The following is a 20,828-nucleotide window of genomic DNA, read 5'->3' as shown; positions in this document are numbered from 1 at the left end:
ATCCATCTTCTCAATATGATGGACCTTTCAGATCTGAGATATAACTCTGTCCCCTTCCCCCCCAATTGCTTGTGACTTTTCATTGTCAAACCATGAAATGAAATTATCTCTCCCTGTTATTCTTCCCATACCATTCAAGGCTGCCTTCCATTGCCTTCTAATAACTACAACTTCCTTGTAAATCCATGTGTCATTCCCAAATTACTATTTTGACTCCTAGGTTCCTATCCATACAGTGATTCTTGCTGTAAAACCCGTTTCGTACAGCCACCCATTACCAGTTTCTCCAGCTACACCATTGCAAATTTGTACAACATCAAAGGCAGAGAAACATGTGAAGCCATACAATTTGCTTATGAACTGCAATGTGTTCACTTCATGGCATTTCATACAGGAACGACCATCTCTAAACAGGAAGAATGCATGAATGGAAACAGAAGGGATGTCCTTTCTTGGGGACAGCCAATGCACAGCTGCTGAGCATCATCTACGCCATGGCTCAACACCTTCTACTATACCCTCCACTACCAGTTTCCCCAAACTCTCCAAGTGAGAACTTGTTCCCCAACATATCCTATCATCCCATTATGCCTTTCTTGGACTCCTTCTTGATGAGCATGCTGTGGGCACACTTGTCTTATCAGGTGGCAAAGCCCATGTACACAGGGCTGTACACATATATTTCTGATATGATGAACACTCAGGCACCCTATCTCGTCTTGTCTGGCCCCCTGAATCACACGATCTTAGTCGCATTGAAAATGTCTGGGAATATTTGCAATAGCTGGTGAAATGTAGCAACCAACATCCCTTTAAGTTGGTAGCTCTTAGCTCTGCTTGATCTAATCACCAATGAATGGCTGCATCTGGATATGGCACACCCAGGGAAACTTGTGGGCTCTCCTCCTCATCAAACTGAGGCTGACATCAAGGCCAGTGGTGGCATTACACAGTATCAGCTTTATGCCTCCTAATGACTAGTTTTTTGTCCAGTATGCTTATTTACAGTGATGTCATAAGAATAATCAAAGAATGGGTTGTGTGCATACTGTAGTAACAGAAGGCTTTCAGCAGTGTGCATTGTTGCTCTTTATGATGAGAAGAAGGAATATAGATCATCAGATACTTCGTAGTGTTGAATAGGAAGACATTTTCTTTTCTCATTCTGTCATTCACAAGTAGAGTTCTGTAGATATATTTTGTGTGATTTTATAAAAGAAATACTTACTCTCAGAATTTGCAACAGTTGCATTGACTTATATTATCAAGATCACGAACTTTTATTCTCAGTGCAGTTCTGTGCGAGACGTCTGCAGATCTCGGAGAATTTGGAGTGTATGAGCTCCAGGTGAAGCCTCAGGGTGGCAATTCATCTCAAGCAACATGTGAAGTGCACACCATACTGGAACCAGTCAACATTTATCTACGTGAGTTTTACACGATACCCTATTTCATTTATTAAATTCTCAGACTTGTCAATAAAATTTAGATTGTTAATTGCAAAGAAGCAGCAAGTGAAAATTTGTACCAAGACCGGGAATCAAACCTGGGTCTCCTGCATACTAGGCAGGTGCAATAGCTACTAAGTCACCTTGGCATAGTTGTTCACACAACTGCACAGATTACCCTGGCGTGTCTCCCTCCTCAGTTCAAATTCTCACTGCCACCCCAGTCTACTTTATCCCTGTTAACCTGGGGTGGCAGTGAGAATTTGAACTGAGGAGGGAGATGAGCTGGGATAATCTGTACATTTGTGTGAACCACTGTGCAAAGGTGGCTTAGTGGCTATTGCACCTACCTAGTAAGCAGGAGACACAGTTTCGATTCCTGACCTTAGTACAAATTTTCACTTGCCACTTCAGTCTGTATATATAAAATAATATCTGTATGAGGCCAGTGAAGTATCTGAATTTGTGTCATTTCATCTGTATGAGTCCCTGAACCTGGGTTTCTGGCTGGATCCCCCACTTAAGTTTGATGCTGAGGTGTATTCCAGAACATGGAGAGCCTTGGCAATTCTGTTCGTGTGTAAGGGGCAATTTGAAGTTGATTGGGGCAACAGTGAGAATTTGGATTGAGGAGGGAGGTGTGCCATGGTAATCTGTGCAGTTGTGTGAACCACTGTGTCAAGGTGGCTTAGTGGCAAATGACCTGCCTATTAGTCAGGAGACCCTGGTTCAATTCCCAAATGTTCATTCGCCATTTTGGTCCATATACATAAAATTTCATCTTTACTTATCAAAGTTATGTAACAATTTTCTTAAGCATGTGGATATACATAAAATTTCATCTTTGCTTATCAAAGTTATGTAACAATGTTCTTAAGCATGTGGATATACAGTAACGTTTGTGAAAATTGCAGCACCAGGAATGATACTTGTGGCTGAAATGAAGTTTACACTTCAGAGTAAGTGTACAATAAGACGAAGATGATTATGATTTCAGGGCTGTATGTGATCTCAGACTTTGAAAATTCAGTGCAGCACAAATATCTTCCCTGCATAATGAACCCATTTTAGAAATGTAATTGTCTGCAATCACAGAAGATTCACATGTTACTGGGGACTCTCCTTCCACACAGTTTGTATGTGGAACTATGAAGCACGGTTGGTAGCCCTCGATGAATGAGTAGCTGACCAACCATATATTGCACATATTCCATGGACGCCATGTCAGATGAATGTGCAGTCCATGGAAGTTGTGGTAATCATAATTTCTAGAAGATACTTACACTGCTCTTGTCACATTGTCCTTATTCTATTGAAATACAGCACGCGAAAATATTTGGACAAGGGATAGTATCTCGGTTGATAAAACCTTTTAACCTAGTTCAGTGAAATGTAACTTGGTTTTGAATATCTTTTCTTCTCACTCTATAAGTACTTCAAGGAAGTAATGTGTTCTCCTACCTCTGAAATGGACTTCTGTACCAGCTTTCCACTTCTGCAACAGTGTAAATCCTGTAGCAGTGTGAATCCTCCATAAACTCAGCAGCAAGACAATAGATCATACCCATACTGAATGAAATGGACTCTTCAGTCAATGGTGATTGATTACTGTCACCAGAATTCATCCAGTAAATATTTTTTTTAACCCAAGATCTCTTACTGTAAAACAAAAACTTCCCCCATTCCCCTGTGTAATGTGAGGCCTAAGATGGACAAATAGAAAATAAACTTCTGAAATTTTCCCGGCGTATTTCTTCTTCTAATAATTTCCGGGTATGCAGCCGGATCCCGTCGACATTCTGCCACGATATTTCGGCCCAGAGACGTCCGGCCATCATCAGGTGAGTACACAACTACTGAAGAGCCCAGGTGCAGTCGCGGTATTTATGCCGAATCTCGCGCATGTGAAATGTACTGGCATCCTACAGCGCATGCGTCAGGTGTTGACATGCGCAGCATAGCCGAGTTGTACGTGCTGCCCTCGGTGGTGGAAATACTGCACCTGGGCTCTTCAGTAGTTGTGTACTCACCTGATGATGGCCGGACGTCTCTGGGCCGAAATATCGTGGCAGAATGTCGACGGGATCCGGCTGCATACCCGGAAATTATTAGAAGAAAATAAACTGTTACAGTCTTTGTTTACGTGCTAGTCTTAAAACACATTCCAACAATGGAAACTCTGTGGTGGCCTAAAAATATGAATTAGTTTTACAGGCTGTAACATCCTGATCATAGACTGAAATTAAAGGAACAAATTCAATATGAATTGGGATACATTGCCACTCACCTCATAGAGGACACATTAAGCAGTGGATGGGCACATTATCCATTCCAGGATGAATTTTTCACTCTGCAGCAGAGTGTGCACTGATATGAAATGTCCTGGCAGGTTAAAACTGTGTGCCAGACTGAGACTCAAACTGAGGACGTTTGCCTTTCAGGTGTCAGTGTGGCATACAGTTTTAATCTGCCAGGAAGCTACTATAAAGCATACACACAATAAATAAAATTTCATTATTTTCTATTTTTCGTGTTGTTGCAATTTTGATGTACTCCTGCATAGATAGAAACAGCACCTGAGTGCTGTAAGAGGGAGGGGAGTGACATTTCTCAGAGTAGCTAGTGCACTCCATTTGATGTACTTTTGTTCCATTGTTCGATGGTGAGGAAATCTTTAGGGACATAAACAAAACATGTAAATGTGCAGGATGGGGCAAATAAAAGCGGCCCAGACCATTTGTGGCAGTATTAATGGAGGAGGAAAAAACCTCTAGTCACTTCCAACAGGATGGAGCCTCTACCCATACAGCCAGTAGAACCTTGGAGCACATTTACACAGTCTTCACATCTGACGGAGTTGTTAGCAGAGGTCAGTCTGGTCATGGTCATAGCTGGCCACCCAGGTCACCTGATCTGTCAGTGTGCAATTACTTTGTGTGGGGAGCCTTCAAGTCTAAGGTGTATCACAAAAACCCATGTAGTCCTCAAGAACTGCCGCAAAACGTTTCAGATGAGATTGCAGCAATTCCAGCAGTCCATCTTGATCCACCTTCAGTAACTTGCTGACCAGGGCCCAAAAGTGGCAAGAGATGAATGGTGGTCACTTTCAACATCTCTATAATCAGGTTAGTACTGTATTTCCTTTTCTCTGCTGTGTTTCTTTGTACCCTGGTACTCTGTTCTCCAGGCCACTTTTATTTGCCCCATCCTGTACAATATACTGAGGATCAAATAAGAGTTCTATGGTACTGTAGCCAAGCATCCTCAAACAGAAAATCAGTCTACCACATTTATTTACATATATCACATTGCATTACTGCACTGAAAATGTGGAGAAGTAAGATTTTGTGCAACATTCACATTAATTAATAATATGAGGGTTGGAACTTAAATAGTGGCAACTATTTATTCACAACTGATACAAAAAAGTTACATGTTTGTACCTGTTACTGCCCTTCAAAGTAGTCACCAGAATTGTGTAGAACCCATTGCCAGCGATGTGGAAGGCATCTTATACCTTTAGCAGAGCCTGTTCTGTTGATGGTGCGAATGGAGCGGTCTACTGCCTGTTGAATCTCTGGAACAGTTCTGAAGCGGATGCCCCAAAGTGGTTCCTTCATCTTTGGAATCAAATCAAAGTCACAAAGACTTAAGTTGTATTACTGTTCGTTTTTGGAGCATCAGCTGTGACCATCTTTGCGTAAGAAATGGTGACACTTTCTGTGCAACCCTCCCATTATTTTGCACGCCAGTGCGTGGGCGCATACAGTGCAAGGTGTGGTTGCTCTGTTCAGTCGATGGGACAGGGAAGTACTGTACCATCCACCATACTCTCCTCCTTGTGACTCTGATTTGATTCTGAAGACGAAGGAACCACTTCGTGGCATTCACTTCAGAACTGTTCCAGAGATTTTACAGGCAGTAGACCGCTCCATTCGCACCATCAACAGAACAGGCTCTGCTAACAGTATACTACACCTTCCACATCACTGGAAATGGCTTCTAAACAATGCTGGTGACTACTTTGAAGGACAACAACAGGTGCAAACATGTAACTCTTTTGTATCGGTTGTGAATAAATAATTGCCACTATTTAAGTTCCAACTCTCGTATTAATAATATATTCACATCAGTTAGTTCTGCTGTGAAATTCATGTGGGTTCAAAGAAATTGGCTACCAATAAATCCTGTGGGGTCTTCTTAAATTGAACATTATTAGTAGCTAAACTTTTTATGCCATTGGCAAGTTACTGAAAATGTGTGTTTCAGAATATGGATATTTTTCTGGACCAAAGTAATTGACTTTAAATATGAATGCAAATTATTTATTTATCAATATTTTCTTTGCACGGAGCCATTGCAATGATGACTTTTGCAAAAAATCAGGAACACTAGTATGACAAGAGTAACACTTACAAAATATGTTATACACAGCAATGGTTGCATCTTATATCTATTTTATACGTTTATAACATTACAGCTGATATGCTACTGGTTCATGTTACAAACAGTGTTTTAAAGTTTGTTGAGTGATACAAACATTTTTCTGTTGGAAAATATTTTAATTTTGTGTTAAAACCAGTTCCTGTGCATGTTCATAAACGATTTATTGCAGCAAAATAGCCATTATGGTTATACATTAGATTACAATCATTTGAGAGTGAATTACAAGGATGTATTGAGTGTCTGCATAATTCTTAGTAGTAGATTACATTCAGTGCAGGTATTATAACAGATTATCATTTGAACCATTTATTGCATAGTCTCTAATTGATCTGGTCCTCTTGTTGCATATTTCTATATGGTATCTCTCACAAGACTGTCCACATAGTGTACACCAGCAAAGGTTTGACGGTTCGTGGTATGTTGTATTTGCACAAATTTCATGGTGGAATCCGTGTACTGCGAGTCTTGTAAGTACGTGTCTCATCTCAAAATTTGCTGCTGTCCAAGTGCTGTCGATCATGGCCCCAGATCCATAGAATTCCACTGGTACTTCCTCTCTTTTCTTGAGTAGTGATCTTAGTAGGTTCTCTGATGCTAATGTGTTGGGAAGTAAGAACCTTGTCCTTAGATCCTCTATGAGGAAAGATTCTCGGGCGAGAAGGTAGACTAATCTTGATCTTGTGGTTTTTCCTACCCCTAATGCTCTTTTGATATAGGTTGCTTTTACTCTTTCCAATGTTTCTAAGTTCTTTTCATTTAGGTGTATCCATATGATTTCTATCCCATAAGCCAGTATCGGTATTATTTTTGATTTGAAGAGTGCCATAGCTGTGTCTAGATTTAGTGTTCTGATGGAACTTACTTCGTTTATCGCTCTGATGGCCTGTGTGGCTTTCTCTGTTGTGTGTTCAGTGAAGCACTTTGCGGATGGCTGGAGTGTTATCCCTAGATATTTGTAATCTTTTGTGATAGATATTTGCTTTCCTTGTAGTGCAATTCTTGTCGTTTTTGGGATTTGCCCGCTTGGTCTGAATACCATAATTTCCATCTTGTCGGTGTTGATTACGAACTTGTGTTTTGTGCACCATTTTTCCACGTCTTCTATAGTCTCCTGTAGTTTCTTTAAGTTTTTTGACCCTGTCACAATGTCGTCCACATAGGCGTATGCTTCGACATCTTCATCTTGAGCGATTTCCATAATGTCCTTTGCTGCCAGAATGAACAAGAGCGGGCTTAGTGGTTCTCCTTGGAGTACTCCGTTTGTTTGCCTTATTGGTTCAGACAGGTCGAGGTTGTCTGAGATCCTTATCTAGTTCCATTCATTTATGGAGTTTATGATCCTCGCCCAGACGCTGTCTCTTCCCAGGGTTTCGTCGAGCATCCTTTTTACTAATGATCGATCGAGGAGGTCGAAGGCCTTTGTGAAGTCTATGAATACAGCATAATATTTTTGCTTCTTATCGATGGTTTCCCATATGTTTTTTAAAAGCAGCTCCACTGCTGTAATAGTGGATCTTTCTTCCCTGAACCCAAATTGAGATTCTGGGAGGTGGTCTTCCAAAGTGTGTCTTATTCTTCCTGTGATTAGTTTTGTGAATACCTTAAAAGGGTTGTTTTCCAAGGCTATTCCTCTGTATTTGTTTCTGTCCTTTGGGTTGTCCTTCTCTTTGTACATTACCCTTACTATTGATTTTCTCCACTGGCCTGGGATTTTTGCTGTTTCAATGCATTTGTTATAAAGTTTTGTCCAGGTTGGTGCTAGCAGATGGGCTGTGTCTTTAAGGTATTCATTGTAAAGCATGTCCGGTCCCGCTGCTTTCTTCCCTTTTGTTGATTCAATGACGTTACAGACCTCATTTGGAGTGAGTGGGGACCAGGCTGGCATCTCTTGCGGTGTGAGCTCTTGACTTGCTACCTGTGCTCCTTCTCTACCATCTTTGTTGAGAATGTCTTTGAAATGTCTTGTCCATTCTTCCTTGCTTATATAGTGTGACTGTGCCTGCTTTCGGGGGCAGATTGCAATGAATGGGTCTCTCCTGGCTTCTTCAGCTAGTCTTCTTCCCTCTTCCTCCCTGTGTGCCATTCCCTTCTCCCTTGTTAGTGTTTTGTAGGATCTTCTTTTCTCAGCGTATGTTTGTAGCAGTGAGTGATTATCTGTGGCCATTTTTAGTCGGTGTAAAGCTTGGAGTACTTCTTTTCTTTGCTGATAACACTCTTGATCGAACCATGGTGTAGCTCCTCTCACTTTCCTGGGGGTAGTTGCTTGTTTTAAGAGTTTCTCCAGTTCAAGCGCTGCCTCCTCTATGTTTGAGTTGTTGATTAAGGACTCAATTTGTTCTATCTGGTTGTGGTATTCTTCCACTTTCCTTGGATCCAGTCTCCTCGTGAGCAGTCTCTTCTCTTGGTTCTCTCTTGCCTTCCAATCACTTTGTATGGCTATGTTCATCAGGATGTGTTTTCTTATAGGTGTGTGGTTTGCATTCCAAAGTGGGTTTATGTCCCCTTTTATGTTTCCTCTTATGAGGGCGATATCAATAGCACTTTTGCCATTATTGCAGAAGTACGTAGGGACGTTTGTGTCATTTAGCAGGATGAGGCCGTCTTCTTGTAGTGATTCAATTACTAATTTTGTTTGGTGATTCTGTACATCCAACCGACAGTTTAGATCCCCTGCGATAAGTAAAGGGATGTCTTTCTTGCTCCGTCTTATTTGTTGTCCCAGTTCATCAATTATGTCTATGGCCGATTTGCTTGGCTGGATGTAGGTTGCTAATATTGTGATGTGTTTTACTTCTATTAGAATGGAATGATTTAGTTCTATTGTCGCTATAATTGGTGTTATCCACGGTTTCAGTAGGACTGTTATTCCCCCTTGGGGTCGCTGCCTTTCTCCTTGCTTTGCGAGAATATTTATGCCATAGAATTTCAGGTGTTGCCAATGATCTGTGAGAAAAGTTTCTGTGAATATTGCTCTCCCTGTGCATATTCTTAGATAATTTAGTAGTTTGTCAAACCTAATCAACCCAGTGATATGTGGACTTCTACTTATCATTTTTAATGTTCTTTTTCTGAAATAGTTAAATTTTGTCCGGGTGTTGTGATCATGTACATCACTGCACTTAATAGCTTCCATTGGTTGTCTCATAAAAATTGCAACTAATTTAAATGAGTATGAAGAATATACTGTTAGATATTTGAGCTGCACAAACATCTCACATAAATCTCTTTGGCCCATCCTACATATAAGCCTCATTGCTCTTTCCCATAAAGACAGTATTCTTTTTAATTGGACACCAATAGTTTCATCGCATAAGTAAGGAAGGGGTAAGTTGTTCCCTAATATACTATTTTCTGTGTTTGGCTAGGAACTATGTTTGTGAGCAGGTAGTCTGTGTGTCAGTTTAGTGCATTGTTTATGATTCAACATATATGTGGCTAGAAGATTCGTCGTTGGATCCCTGATATGATACAACTTCAGTTTTTCTAGAAGGAACCTAAGGTTTACCAAGTTGAATGCCTTTGTCATTGTCAGTACTTATTCCATGAATTGAGCTATTGATTTCAAAAAGAGAGGCATTGTTTATGACAGATTTCACGAAACAATAAATCTATTGGGAATAAATAGTTAGTATCCATAGCTAGTATCCCAATTTCCTTGAACAGGCCACTGCAGGATGCTCGTGAAATCAAGCCACAAATAATTCATATTATATGCTTTTGAACTTGGAAAACTTAAATTTTATTTGATGAGTTATCCTGAAAAATGATCTCCTATGACATTATGGCATGAAAGTAAGCAAAGTTTACTATTTTTTTATTTTTGTATCACCTATATCTGACATACGCATGTTGTTGTTGTTGTTGTTGTTGTGGTCTTCAGTCCTGAGACTGGTTTGATGCAGCTCTCCATGCTAATCTATCCTGTGCAAGCTTCTTCATCTCCCAGTACTTACTGCAACCCACATCCTTCTGAATCTGCTTAGTGTATTCATCTCTTGGTCTCCCTCTACGATTTTTACCCTCCACGCTGCCCTCCAGTACCAAATTGGTGATCCCTTGATGCCTCAGAACATGTCCTACTAACCGGTCGCTTCTTTTTGTCAAGTTGTGCCACATACTCCTCTACTCCCCAATTCTATTCAATACTTCATATTAGTTATGTGATCTACCCATCTAATCTTCAACATTCTTCTGTAGCACCACATTTCAAAAGCTTCTATTCTCTTCTTGTCTAAACTATTTATCGTCCATGTTTCACTTCCATACATGGCTACACTCCATACAAATACTTTCAGAAACAACTTCCTGACACTTAAATCTATACTCGATGTTAACAAACTTCTCTTTTTCAGAAACGCTTTCCTTGCCATTGCCACTCTACATTTGATATCCTCTCTACTTCGACCATCATCAGTTATTTTGCTCCCCAAATAGCAAAACTCCTTTACTACTTTAAGTGTCTCATTTCCTAATCTAATTCCCTCAGCATCACCCGACTTAATTCGACTACATTCCATTATCCTTGTTTTGCTTTTGTTGATGTTCATCTTATACCCTCCTTTCAAGACACTGTCCATTGCATTCAACTGTTCTTCCAAGTCCTTTGCTGTCTCTGACAGAATTACAATGTCATCGGCGAACCTCAAAGTTTTTATTTCTTCGCCCTGGATTTTAATACCTACTCCAAATTTTTCTTTTGTTTCCTTTACTGCTTGCTCAATATACAGATTGAATAACATCGGGGAGAGGCTACAACCCTGTCTCACTCCCTTCCCAACCACTGCTTCCCTTTCATGCCCCTTGACTCTTATAACTGCCATCTGGTTTCTGTACAAATTGTAAATAGCCTTTCACTCCCTGTATTTTACCCCTGCCACCTTTAGAATTTGAAAGAGAGTATTCCAGTCAACATTGTCAAAAGCTTTCTCTAAGTCTACAAATGCTAGAAACGTAGGTTTGCCTTTCCTTAATCTTTCTTCTAAGATAAGTCTTAAGGTCAGTATTGCCTCACATGTTCCAACATTTCTACGGAATCCAAACTGATCTTCCCTGAGGTCGGCTTTTATTAGTTTTTCCATTCGCCTGTAAATAATTTGTGTTAGTATTTTGCAGCTGTGACTTATTAAACTGGTAGTTCGGTAACTTTCACATCTGTCAAAACCTGCTTTCTTTGGGATTGGAATTATTATATTCTTCTTGAAGTCTGAGGGTATTTCACCTGTCTCGTACATCTTGCTCACCAGATGGTAGAGTTTTGTCAGGACTGGCTCTCCCAAGGCCGTCAGTTGTTCTAATGGAATGTTGTCTACTCCCGGGGTCTTGTTTCGACTCAGGTCTTTCAGTGCTCTGTCAAACTCTTCACGCAGTATCTTATCTCCCATTTCATCTTCATCTACATCCTCTTCCATTTCCATAATATTGTCAGCAAGTACATCGCCCTTGTATAGACCCTCTATATACTCCTTCCACCTTTCTGCTTTCCCCTCTTTGCTTAGAACTGGGTTTCCATCCGAGCTCTTGATATTCATACAAGTGGCTCTCTTTCCTCCAAAGGTCTCTTTAATTTTCCTGTAGGCTGTATCTATCTTACCCCTAGTGAGATAAGCCTCCACATCCTTACATTTGTCCTCTAGCCATGCCTGCTTAGCCATTTTGCACTTCCTGTCGATCTCATTTTTGAGACGTTTGTATTACTTTTTGCCTGCTTCATTTACTGCATTTTTATATTTTCTTCTTTCGTCAATTAAATTCAATATTTCTTCTGTTACCCAGGGATTTCTACTAGCCCTCGTCTTTTTACCTACTTGATCCTCTGCTACCTTCACTACTTCATCCCTCAGAGCTACCCATTCGTCTTCTACTGTATTTCTTTCCCCCATTCCTGTCAGTTGTTCCTTTATGCTCTCCCTGAAACTCTGTACAACCTCTGGTTTAGTCAGTTTATCCAGGTCCCATCTCCTTAATTCCCACCTTTTTGCAATTTCTTCAGTTTTAATCTACAGTTCATAACCAATAGATTGTGGTCAGAGTCCACATCTGCCCCTGGAAATGTCCTACAATTTAAAACCTGGTTCCTAAATCTCTGCCTTACCATTATATAATCTATCTGATACCTTTTAGTATCTCCAGGATTCTTCCATGTATACGACTGTCTTTTATGATTCTTGAACCAAGTGTTAGCTATGATTAAGTTATGCTCTGTGCAAAATTCTACCAGGCGGCTTCGTCTTTCATTTCTTACCCCCAATCCATATTCACCTACTATGTTTCCTTCCCTCCCTTTTCCTACTGTCGAATTCCAGTCACCCATGACTATTAAATTTTCGTCTCCCTTCACTACCTGAATAATTTCTTTTATCTCATCATAAATTTCTTCAATTTCTTCGGCATCTGCAGAGCTAGTTAGTATATAAACTTGTACTACTGGAGTAGGCATGGGCTTCGTGTCTATCTTGGCCACTATAATACATTCACTATGCTGTTTGTAGTAGCTTACCCACACTCCTATTTTTTTATTCATTATTAAACCTACTCCTGCATTGCCCCTATTTGATTTTGTATTTATAACCCTGTATTCACCTGACCGGAAGTCTTGTGCCTCCTGCCACCGAACTTCACTAATTCCCACTATATCTAACTTTAACCTATCCATTTCCCTTTTTAAATTTTCTAACCTACCTGCCCGATTAAGGGATCTGACATTCCATGCTCTGATCCGTAGAATGCCAGTTTTCTTTCTCCTGATAACGATGTCCTCTTGAGTAGTTCCGGAGATCCAAATGGGGGACTATTTTACCTCCGGAATATTTTACCCAAGAGGACGCCATCATCATTTAACCATACAGTAAAGCTGCATGCCCTTGGGAAAAATTACAGCCGTAGTTTCCCCTTGCTTTCAGCCGTTCGCAGTACCAGCACAGCAAGGCCGTTTTGGTTAGTGTTACAAGGCCAGATCAGTCAATCATCCAGACTGTTGCCCCTGCAACTACTGAAAAGGCTGCTGCCCCTCTTCAGGAACCACACGTTTGTCTGGCCTCTCAACAGATACCCCTCCGTTGTGGTTGCACCTACGGTACAGCTATCTGTATAGTTGAGGCATGCAAGCCTCCCCACCAACGGCAAGGTCCATGGTTCATGAGGGGGGGGGGGGGGGACATATGCATAACAAATTAAATTTGTTTATATCTTTCAATAGTTTGGTGTGCCCACCTCAGTTGGATTTATTATCAATTTATAATTGCAAAATTTAATAGTGTCAACTATTTCACTCTGATTGTTGTCATAGATTAGTTCTGAACTGCACGTAGTGTGACCTTTCAAGGTTTGCTGACAAAGATATCAGTTGAATAGGTGGATGATCTCACTATTAGTAAAAGTTGCTTCACTACTGCAGTGTATCAGTGATAAAAGGATGAGATTAATGGTGCTCTGTTCCAAAAACCACCAGCTGTGAAGCAAATTCCACTTGTAATATTCCATGCACATTTTACAAGTTGTAGGGACAATGGCAATTTTCTTGTAGGATACACAGCAAAGTCCTTTGGTTTACACCCTGCAGCAGACCATGCAAAATCTTTCTAAATATCAAATTATTCTTCCAGTCCTGAGATCTGAACATTACTGTCTTCATCAAACTCCCTATCTTATGCAAAAGCCCCAAAACTGCTCTTTTTTGTTTTAGATGATTCTGTTAAATCACATTGGCTCCTGCCTATTTCCATTTGCTCTGCGTAGCTTGAATGCCAGCTCAGTTTGTTTGTGATATGAATACTGAACCATTACATAGATAGCCTAGCCCATGCCAAACGTAATGTGATACAAAAATCAATGTAATTGAAGAGTTATAATTTTGTTGTCTGTTATGGAGAATATTTTTTTTAGACATAATCAAACAGTGGAAACTCCAGGTTGGAATATCAACAATATTAGGAAAAGGATAGCTTGCTACTCACTGTAAAGATGACCCATTGAGTTGCAGACTGTTATGGATTGTAGCTTTTGGCCAAAACCTTCAGCAAAGAAAACACACACACGCATTCACATAAGTGAGCACACCTCATGTACACATGACAGCTACGACCGGCGGTTCCAACCAGAGTTTGGTTTGAGGCTTGACCACATATGAAAGGTATATGTTGTGACGTAACAAGACTGTTACGCCACACTGAAGTAGCCGAAAGAAAGGCACGCGTACACACACGCTGACGGGCGTGAATTCTGGAACAGGATAACTATTGAATGGTAGCAAGAAAAGTACGTAGCTGCTTTATACTTAACTTTATTAGTTGATGACTACAGCATTCTTCATGAGACATTTGTACTATAACTCTCTAACTATGTAAGGCTAATGGTGCCTTGCTAGGTCGTAGCCATGGACTTAGCAGAAGGCTATTCTAACTGTCTCTCGGCAAATGAGAGGAAGGCTTCGTCTGTATTGTCGCTAGCAATGTCGTCGTACAACTGGGCGAGTGCTCGTTCGTATCTCGAGACCTGCCTTGTGGTGGCGCTAGATCTGCGATCACACAGTGGCAACACGCGGGTCCGACATGTACTAAATGGACCGCGGCCGATTTAAGCTATCACCTAGCAAGTGTGGTGTCTGGCGGTGACACCACAGTATAGTCTGTAACTATCACATGCAATAATTGAAACTTATGGAGAACTGTCACTTTACAGTCACAAGACTCAGCAGACGTTTCCAATTGATATTCTGAGTGCTTTTGAAGCACATTGTGGCTGATGGATGGAAGCAGTTGATCCAATGTCAGTTGAAGGTATGGCCACAGCATAGCAGGAGGGGTTGACCATTGTGTGCAAACATGCAGTGCAAAGGGAATTACCCAATTGTTGAACATACCTGTGAGCATGGTGCATAATATCTTTGTGAAACATCCTTGGAAGGAACACACAGACAATGTTGTGGGGAAGGCTACCAAAAAACTGCATTTTATTGGCAGGACACTTAGAAAATGTAACAGATCTACTAAGGAGACTCCCTACACTACAATTGTTCTTCCTCTTTTAGCCAAGACTGAAGTCCAGGAAGAATTTCCTAACAACTTCACAGCCCTTAGAAGGATCAGCTGCAGCTACCCGACTCATCGAGTGGAAAGAAAGATGTCAACACCTGTCAAACTGGATGACACCACAAGAATCCCTGCCACCTGGACACATGGAGAAGTGGGTCATCTGCAAGTCCTTGAACAGACTATGGACCAAAGTCGCAAGATCGAGGGACGATCTCCTTAAATTGAACTTCCAACTGCCAACTGTCAACACAACGCTGTGCAAATGCAGAGAATTTCAGACAACCCAGCATCTCTTCAAATGTAACTCATGCTCAACCAGCTGTAGCATGAAGGACTTAACATCTGCAGCACCAAATACTATCAAAGTTGTCCAATTCTGGGCGAATACTGTATAGTTTTCTTTGTACGTATTGTATATGTGTTCATTTTGGTGTACCTCTGACACGAATAAAGAAAGAAGTATACTGCTTTGCGACATGGGAGCCTTACCAGATAGGATTGATGGAGTACATCAAAAAAGTTCAAAGAAGGTCAGCACGTTTTGTATTACAGTGAAATAGGGGGGAGAGTGTCACTGAAATGATACAGGATTTGGGATGGGAATAATTAAAACAGAGGCATTTTTTGCTGCAGAGCAATCTTCTCTCAAAATTCCAATCACCAACTTTTTCCTCTGAAAGTGAAAATATTTCGTTGAATCTGACCTACATAGGGATAAATGATCACCATGATAAAATAAGGGAAATCAGAGCTTGTACAGAAAGATATAGATGTTCGTTCTTTCTGTGTGCTATACGAGATTGGAATAATAGAGAATTGCGAAGGTGGTTCAATGAACCCTCTGCCAGACACTTGAATGTGATTTGCAGAGTATCCACGTTGGTGTAGATGTAGATCGTAACCACATAAAATCACCCATGTTCAGGAGTTGCTTCCTGATGACTTTGCCAGAAAACCAAAAGTTCACTCTGGAATTCCTTGCTCACATGATAGTGGACAATGAATGGTCATGGATTTCCCTACAGCCTGGCTGTTCAGATCACCTGATTGTAATTAGTGTGAGTCTTGGCTGTGAGGTTATCTGCATGATGTTGTGCTCAGTGCTCAAATTATGGACATAGATGAATTGAAGGCATATGTTGTGCAATTCACTCTGGACATGACTCCGAAGACACTCCAATCTATTGTGAAGTGTGCTGTTTCTAGATTTCAGCTTGTGCCAGAAAATGTTGGACAGTATATTGAACAAGTCTAGCATCAGTTTCATGACAATTAGAAACTGTTGTCATTCCTTTTTTTATGCAGTTTTTGGCCCTAGGACAGTTATAAACCAATGGCATTTGGAGTTTTATGTAGTTTTTGCCCCCAGGACAATTAAACATCAATGTCATTTTTCTTTTTATGTGGCTTTTGCCATCAGGAAATTAAAAACCGATTTTCCCCAACTAATGTGGTACAGCCTTGCCATAATGGATGGGCTTACCTAACTGGTAGTGCCATAGCTGTTGACTGCTGAATTTGTGCAGTCATGTATATTGAACAGTACAGATGGTGTAATGTCCAACTCAAATCATGGCAGTCATATTGTGATTCATCTGTCATTTGTAGCTGACCATATTTGTGTTAAGACACTAGCAGTGCCATCTATTGGTAAAATTATCATTCATTTTCTTTATCCACATTCCCCCACCCCTCCACATCAGTAACATGCTGATCAAATTTGATGTCATTCTGAGCAGTGGTTCTCTTTCTATGGCATTTTGAAACCTTAAGTAAAATTATGGATGCACTGTGTAATAATTATGTATCATTGAACATGCTTTTGAAATAGAGCTTTTGTAAAAGATAACTGGTATCTTGTATTTCTTCCATATGACTGGTTTTTATGAAAAATTATAACAGTTCTAATTCTAATGGAATATAAAGTGTTACTAGAAAATTTGGTAACCAGATATTGCATAATGGAAAATATATACCTATTATGGTCAAAAGAAATAAACATAATTTATGGGATGGTATCTTCCTTGTCTGCCCCTGCTAGCTGAGTGGTCAGCGTGATGGAATGCCATACCTAACGGCACGGGTTCGGTTCCCGGCTGGGTCGGAGATTTTTTTCGCTCAGGGACTGGGTGTAGTGTTGTCCTTATCATCATTTCATCCCCCATCGACACACAAGTTGCCGAAGTGGCGTCAACTCAAAAGACTTGCACCAGGCGAACCGTCTACCCAACGGGAGGCTCTAGCCCCATGGTTTATCATCTTCCTTAACCCTCAAGCAGGCGTTGCATTTCGTATAACAGGAGTGGGTACGCAGTGCACTTTGTAGGTGTGTAAAGATTAGCTGTACTATGTCACCAAGGTAAATATGTGTGAGAAAGTTCACAGTTTAATCTTAGTTTAATTAAACAGTGATAAAATGAACTTATGAGAAGGAAAGTTGCTATTCACTGTATAGTGGAGATACTGAGTTGCAGATAGGCACAACAAAAAGACTCTCACAATTATAGCTTTCGGCCGTTAAGGTCTTTGTCAACAATAGACATATGCTCACGCAAACACCCCACCCCCCCCCACCCCCCCCCCCCCCCCCACCCCCACACACACACGACTGCAATCTCCTGTAACTGTCATGGTGTGGTTTCAGTAGCCTGAGACTGCAGTCGTGTGTGTGTGTGTGTGTGTGTGTGTGTGTGTGTGTGTGTGTGTGTGCATGTGCGTGTATGTCTATCTATTGTTGACGAAGGCCTTAACACCCAAAAGCTGTAATTGTGAGAGTCTTTTTGTTGTGCCTATCTGCAACTCAGTATCTCCACTATACAGTGAATAGCAACTTTCCTTCTCATAAAATTGTTACATTCCATCCTGGATTTTCCATTGTTTGATAAAATAAACTGTTATTATTTGAGCTAAATTACTATTTCATTAAACAATAACTAAATAAACATTTCATGACATCACTCTTTTGCTGCATATGAGTGTTACCTCACAGTAATGACCCACTCGAAGTATTAGACAGTGCAGTTGCATCAGATCTCTGCCAGTGGCTTATTGGATTACTACTTGTCTCGTAGATAACTGCCTCATTGTGTGATTATGCTGTTAGCTCGGAAGCTGGGTCATTTTTGGTGCACGGATTATACGTTTTTTCTTACCTAAATTGCTGTTTATTTTATATTACTGCTACTCATTTGGACATATGGAAGCACGACCTATTACTGTGTTCACTGTAGCAATAATAAAGGTACTGGCTCAAAATTGTAAAACAACAACGGAACGGTACAAAACAATGTTATTTGTGATTGGTGCACTTTGTACACAGGCACCTGCCCGCTCCAGGGTTAAATGGAGAGACAGATATTGAGTTCAAAAATACTGCAGAATCACGGAAAAGAATGAAATTTAAATAAATGCTCCCATACAGTATATTGATCTCATAGGCGCTCTTGTTGAACATCAATTTTAGAAAAAAAAACGTAGCTGAGGAAAAGAATGGAATCAAATTTTGTCAGTCAGGATAGGACTCATAATCTATTGTTGATCAGAGGCCCCTGTAATAATATTTGTTATAATCTGTTTCAAAAAATGTTTCTAGACAAAAATATTTTCTTCTCGTTTGTGGCCCCAGCGAAACATATTTTCTGGATGAACTTAGTGTTACTGTAGTAGAATAATAATTTTGATTAAATGCATATGGAGACAATAATTAATTTCATTAATTGTTGTTAACAGCTCTTGTTATATGCATACTTGGCCTATTGGTGCTGTGGATAGTATCGGCTGGAATTCCATTTATTACAAATCGTTGGTTTAAGAAAAATAGAATTATCACACCAACTACACAACAAATGGATTCCTTACCACGTGCTGAGAAGGACCAAAATCAACAACAGCAAGCAAAACAAAGGCTTAAATCACTTGACACTTTTAGAGGGTATGTATAATCCTTAATACAAACCTGTGAAGTTTTTTTTAGGTCTTAAGAAGTACATGACCTTTTCTTATATTATAATTGTACTAAAGTTATATGATTCACATGGTAGCAACAATGCAACAATGCAAGATTTCATACTTTCTGAAAACTTTCTCATGGGCATTAATAGTAAACTCTATGAAATTGAGTGAATTACTATTGTGGCGCCTATGAGGTTGACACCAGCATCGATCTGAGTATCGTCTTTGAACTAAGCTAAACATTATCTTTGTGCAGTTCCGCCATGTCAGTTCTGTGTAAGCCTTTGATGTGATCAGATGAATAAACGAACAACTGCAAAATGGGAGTGTAACTGACCCGAACTTCCTCCTCACTACAAATTTCCTGAGAAGTGTTTTGGTTACATGACAGAGACACACACAGATAGTTAAATATGGAACTATGAGATAATCTTTGTCATATCATGCTTCTAAAAGATGCACACAGTAATATAGGCAAACAATTCAAAATCCAGGATGGAATAATGACAGTATTATGAAAAGGATGAAAAGGAGAGATTGCTACTCACCATATAGTGAAGATGGGGAGTCACAGACAGGTGCAACAAAAAGACTCCTACACAAAGGCCAAAACGCCTTTTTCTGAATTAAACAAAACACACACACACAAACACACACTCACACACACACACACACACACACACACACACACACACACGTATATGATCACTGTCTCTGGCTGCTGAACTGTCAAAGTAATACACTCCTGGAAATGGAAAAAAGAACACATTGAAACCGGTGTGTCAGACTCACCATACTTGCTCCGGACACTGCGAGAGGGCTGTACAAGCAATGATCACACGCACGGCACAGCGGACACACCAGGAACCGCGGTGTTGACCGTCGATTGGCGCTAGCTGCGCAGCATTTGTGCACCGCCGCCGTCAGTGTCAGCCAGTTTGCCGTGGCATACGGAGCTCCATCGCAGACTTTAACACTGGTAGCATGCCGCAACAGTGTGGACGTTAACCGTATGTGCAGTTGACGGACTTTGAGCGAGGGCGTATAGTGGGCATGCGGGAGGCCGGGTGGACGTACCGCCGAATTGCTCAAAACGTGGGGCGTGAGGTCTCCACAGTACATCGATGTTGTCGCCAGTGGTCGGCGGAAGGTTCACGTGCCCGTCGACCTGGGACCGGACCGCAGCGATGCACGGATGCACGCCAAGACCGTAGGATCCTACGCAGTGCCGTAGGGGACCGCACCGCCACTTCCCAGCAAATTAGGGACACTGTTGCTCCTGGGGTATCGGCGAGGACCATTCGCAACCGTCTCCATGAAGCTGGGCTACGGTCCCGCACACCGTTAGGCCGTCTTCCGCTCACGCCCCAACATCGTGCAGCCCGCCTCCAGTGGTGTCGCGACAGGCGTGAATGGAGGGACGAATGGAGACGTGTCGCCTTCAGCGATGAGAGTTGCTTCTGCCTTGGTGCCAATGATGGTCGTATGCGTGTTTGGCGCCGTGCAGGTGAGCGCCACAATCAGGACTGCATACGACCGAGGCACACAGGGCCAACACCCGGCATCATGGTGTGGGGAGCGATCTCCTACACTGGCCGTACACCACTGGTGATCGTCGAGGGGACACTGAATAGTGCACGGTACATCCAAACCGTCATCTAACCCATCGTTCAACCATTCCTAGACCGGCAAGGGAACTTGCTGTTCCAACAGGACAGTGCACGTCCGCATGTATCCCGTGCCACCCAACGTGCTCTAGAAGGTGTAAGTCAACTACCCTGGCCAGCAAGATCTCCGGATCTGTCCCCCATTGAGCATGTTTGGGACTGGATGAAGCGTCGTCTCACGCGGTCTGCACGTCCAGCACGAACGCTGGTCCAACTGAGGCGCCAGGTGGAAATGGCATGGCAAGCCGTTCCACAGGACTACATCCAGCATCTCTACGATCGTCTCC

General features: G+C 41.3%; 1 protein-coding gene across 1 annotated transcript in view; it reads left to right on the top strand.

The window, feature by feature from the left end:
- LOC124802771 (heparan-alpha-glucosaminide N-acetyltransferase-like) overlaps positions 1-20,828 on the top strand; it is a 314,616-nt gene that overhangs the window by 222,089 nt on the left and 71,699 nt on the right. The window contains exons 5-6 of the mRNA XM_047263768.1: positions 1,291-1,427; positions 18,653-18,854. Coding sequence (XP_047119724.1) covers positions 1,291-1,427; positions 18,653-18,854 — 339 coding nt within the window. The remainder of the gene's footprint in view (positions 1-1,290; positions 1,428-18,652; positions 18,855-20,828) is intronic.

This window comes from Schistocerca piceifrons, chromosome 1 (genome assembly GCF_021461385.2).
Source record: "Schistocerca piceifrons isolate TAMUIC-IGC-003096 chromosome 1, iqSchPice1.1, whole genome shotgun sequence".
NCBI classification, from domain to species: Eukaryota; Metazoa; Arthropoda; class Insecta; order Orthoptera; family Acrididae; genus Schistocerca; species Schistocerca piceifrons.
The sequence above is the reverse complement of the archived record's forward strand: the minus strand, read 5'-3'. Positions and strand labels throughout refer to the sequence as shown.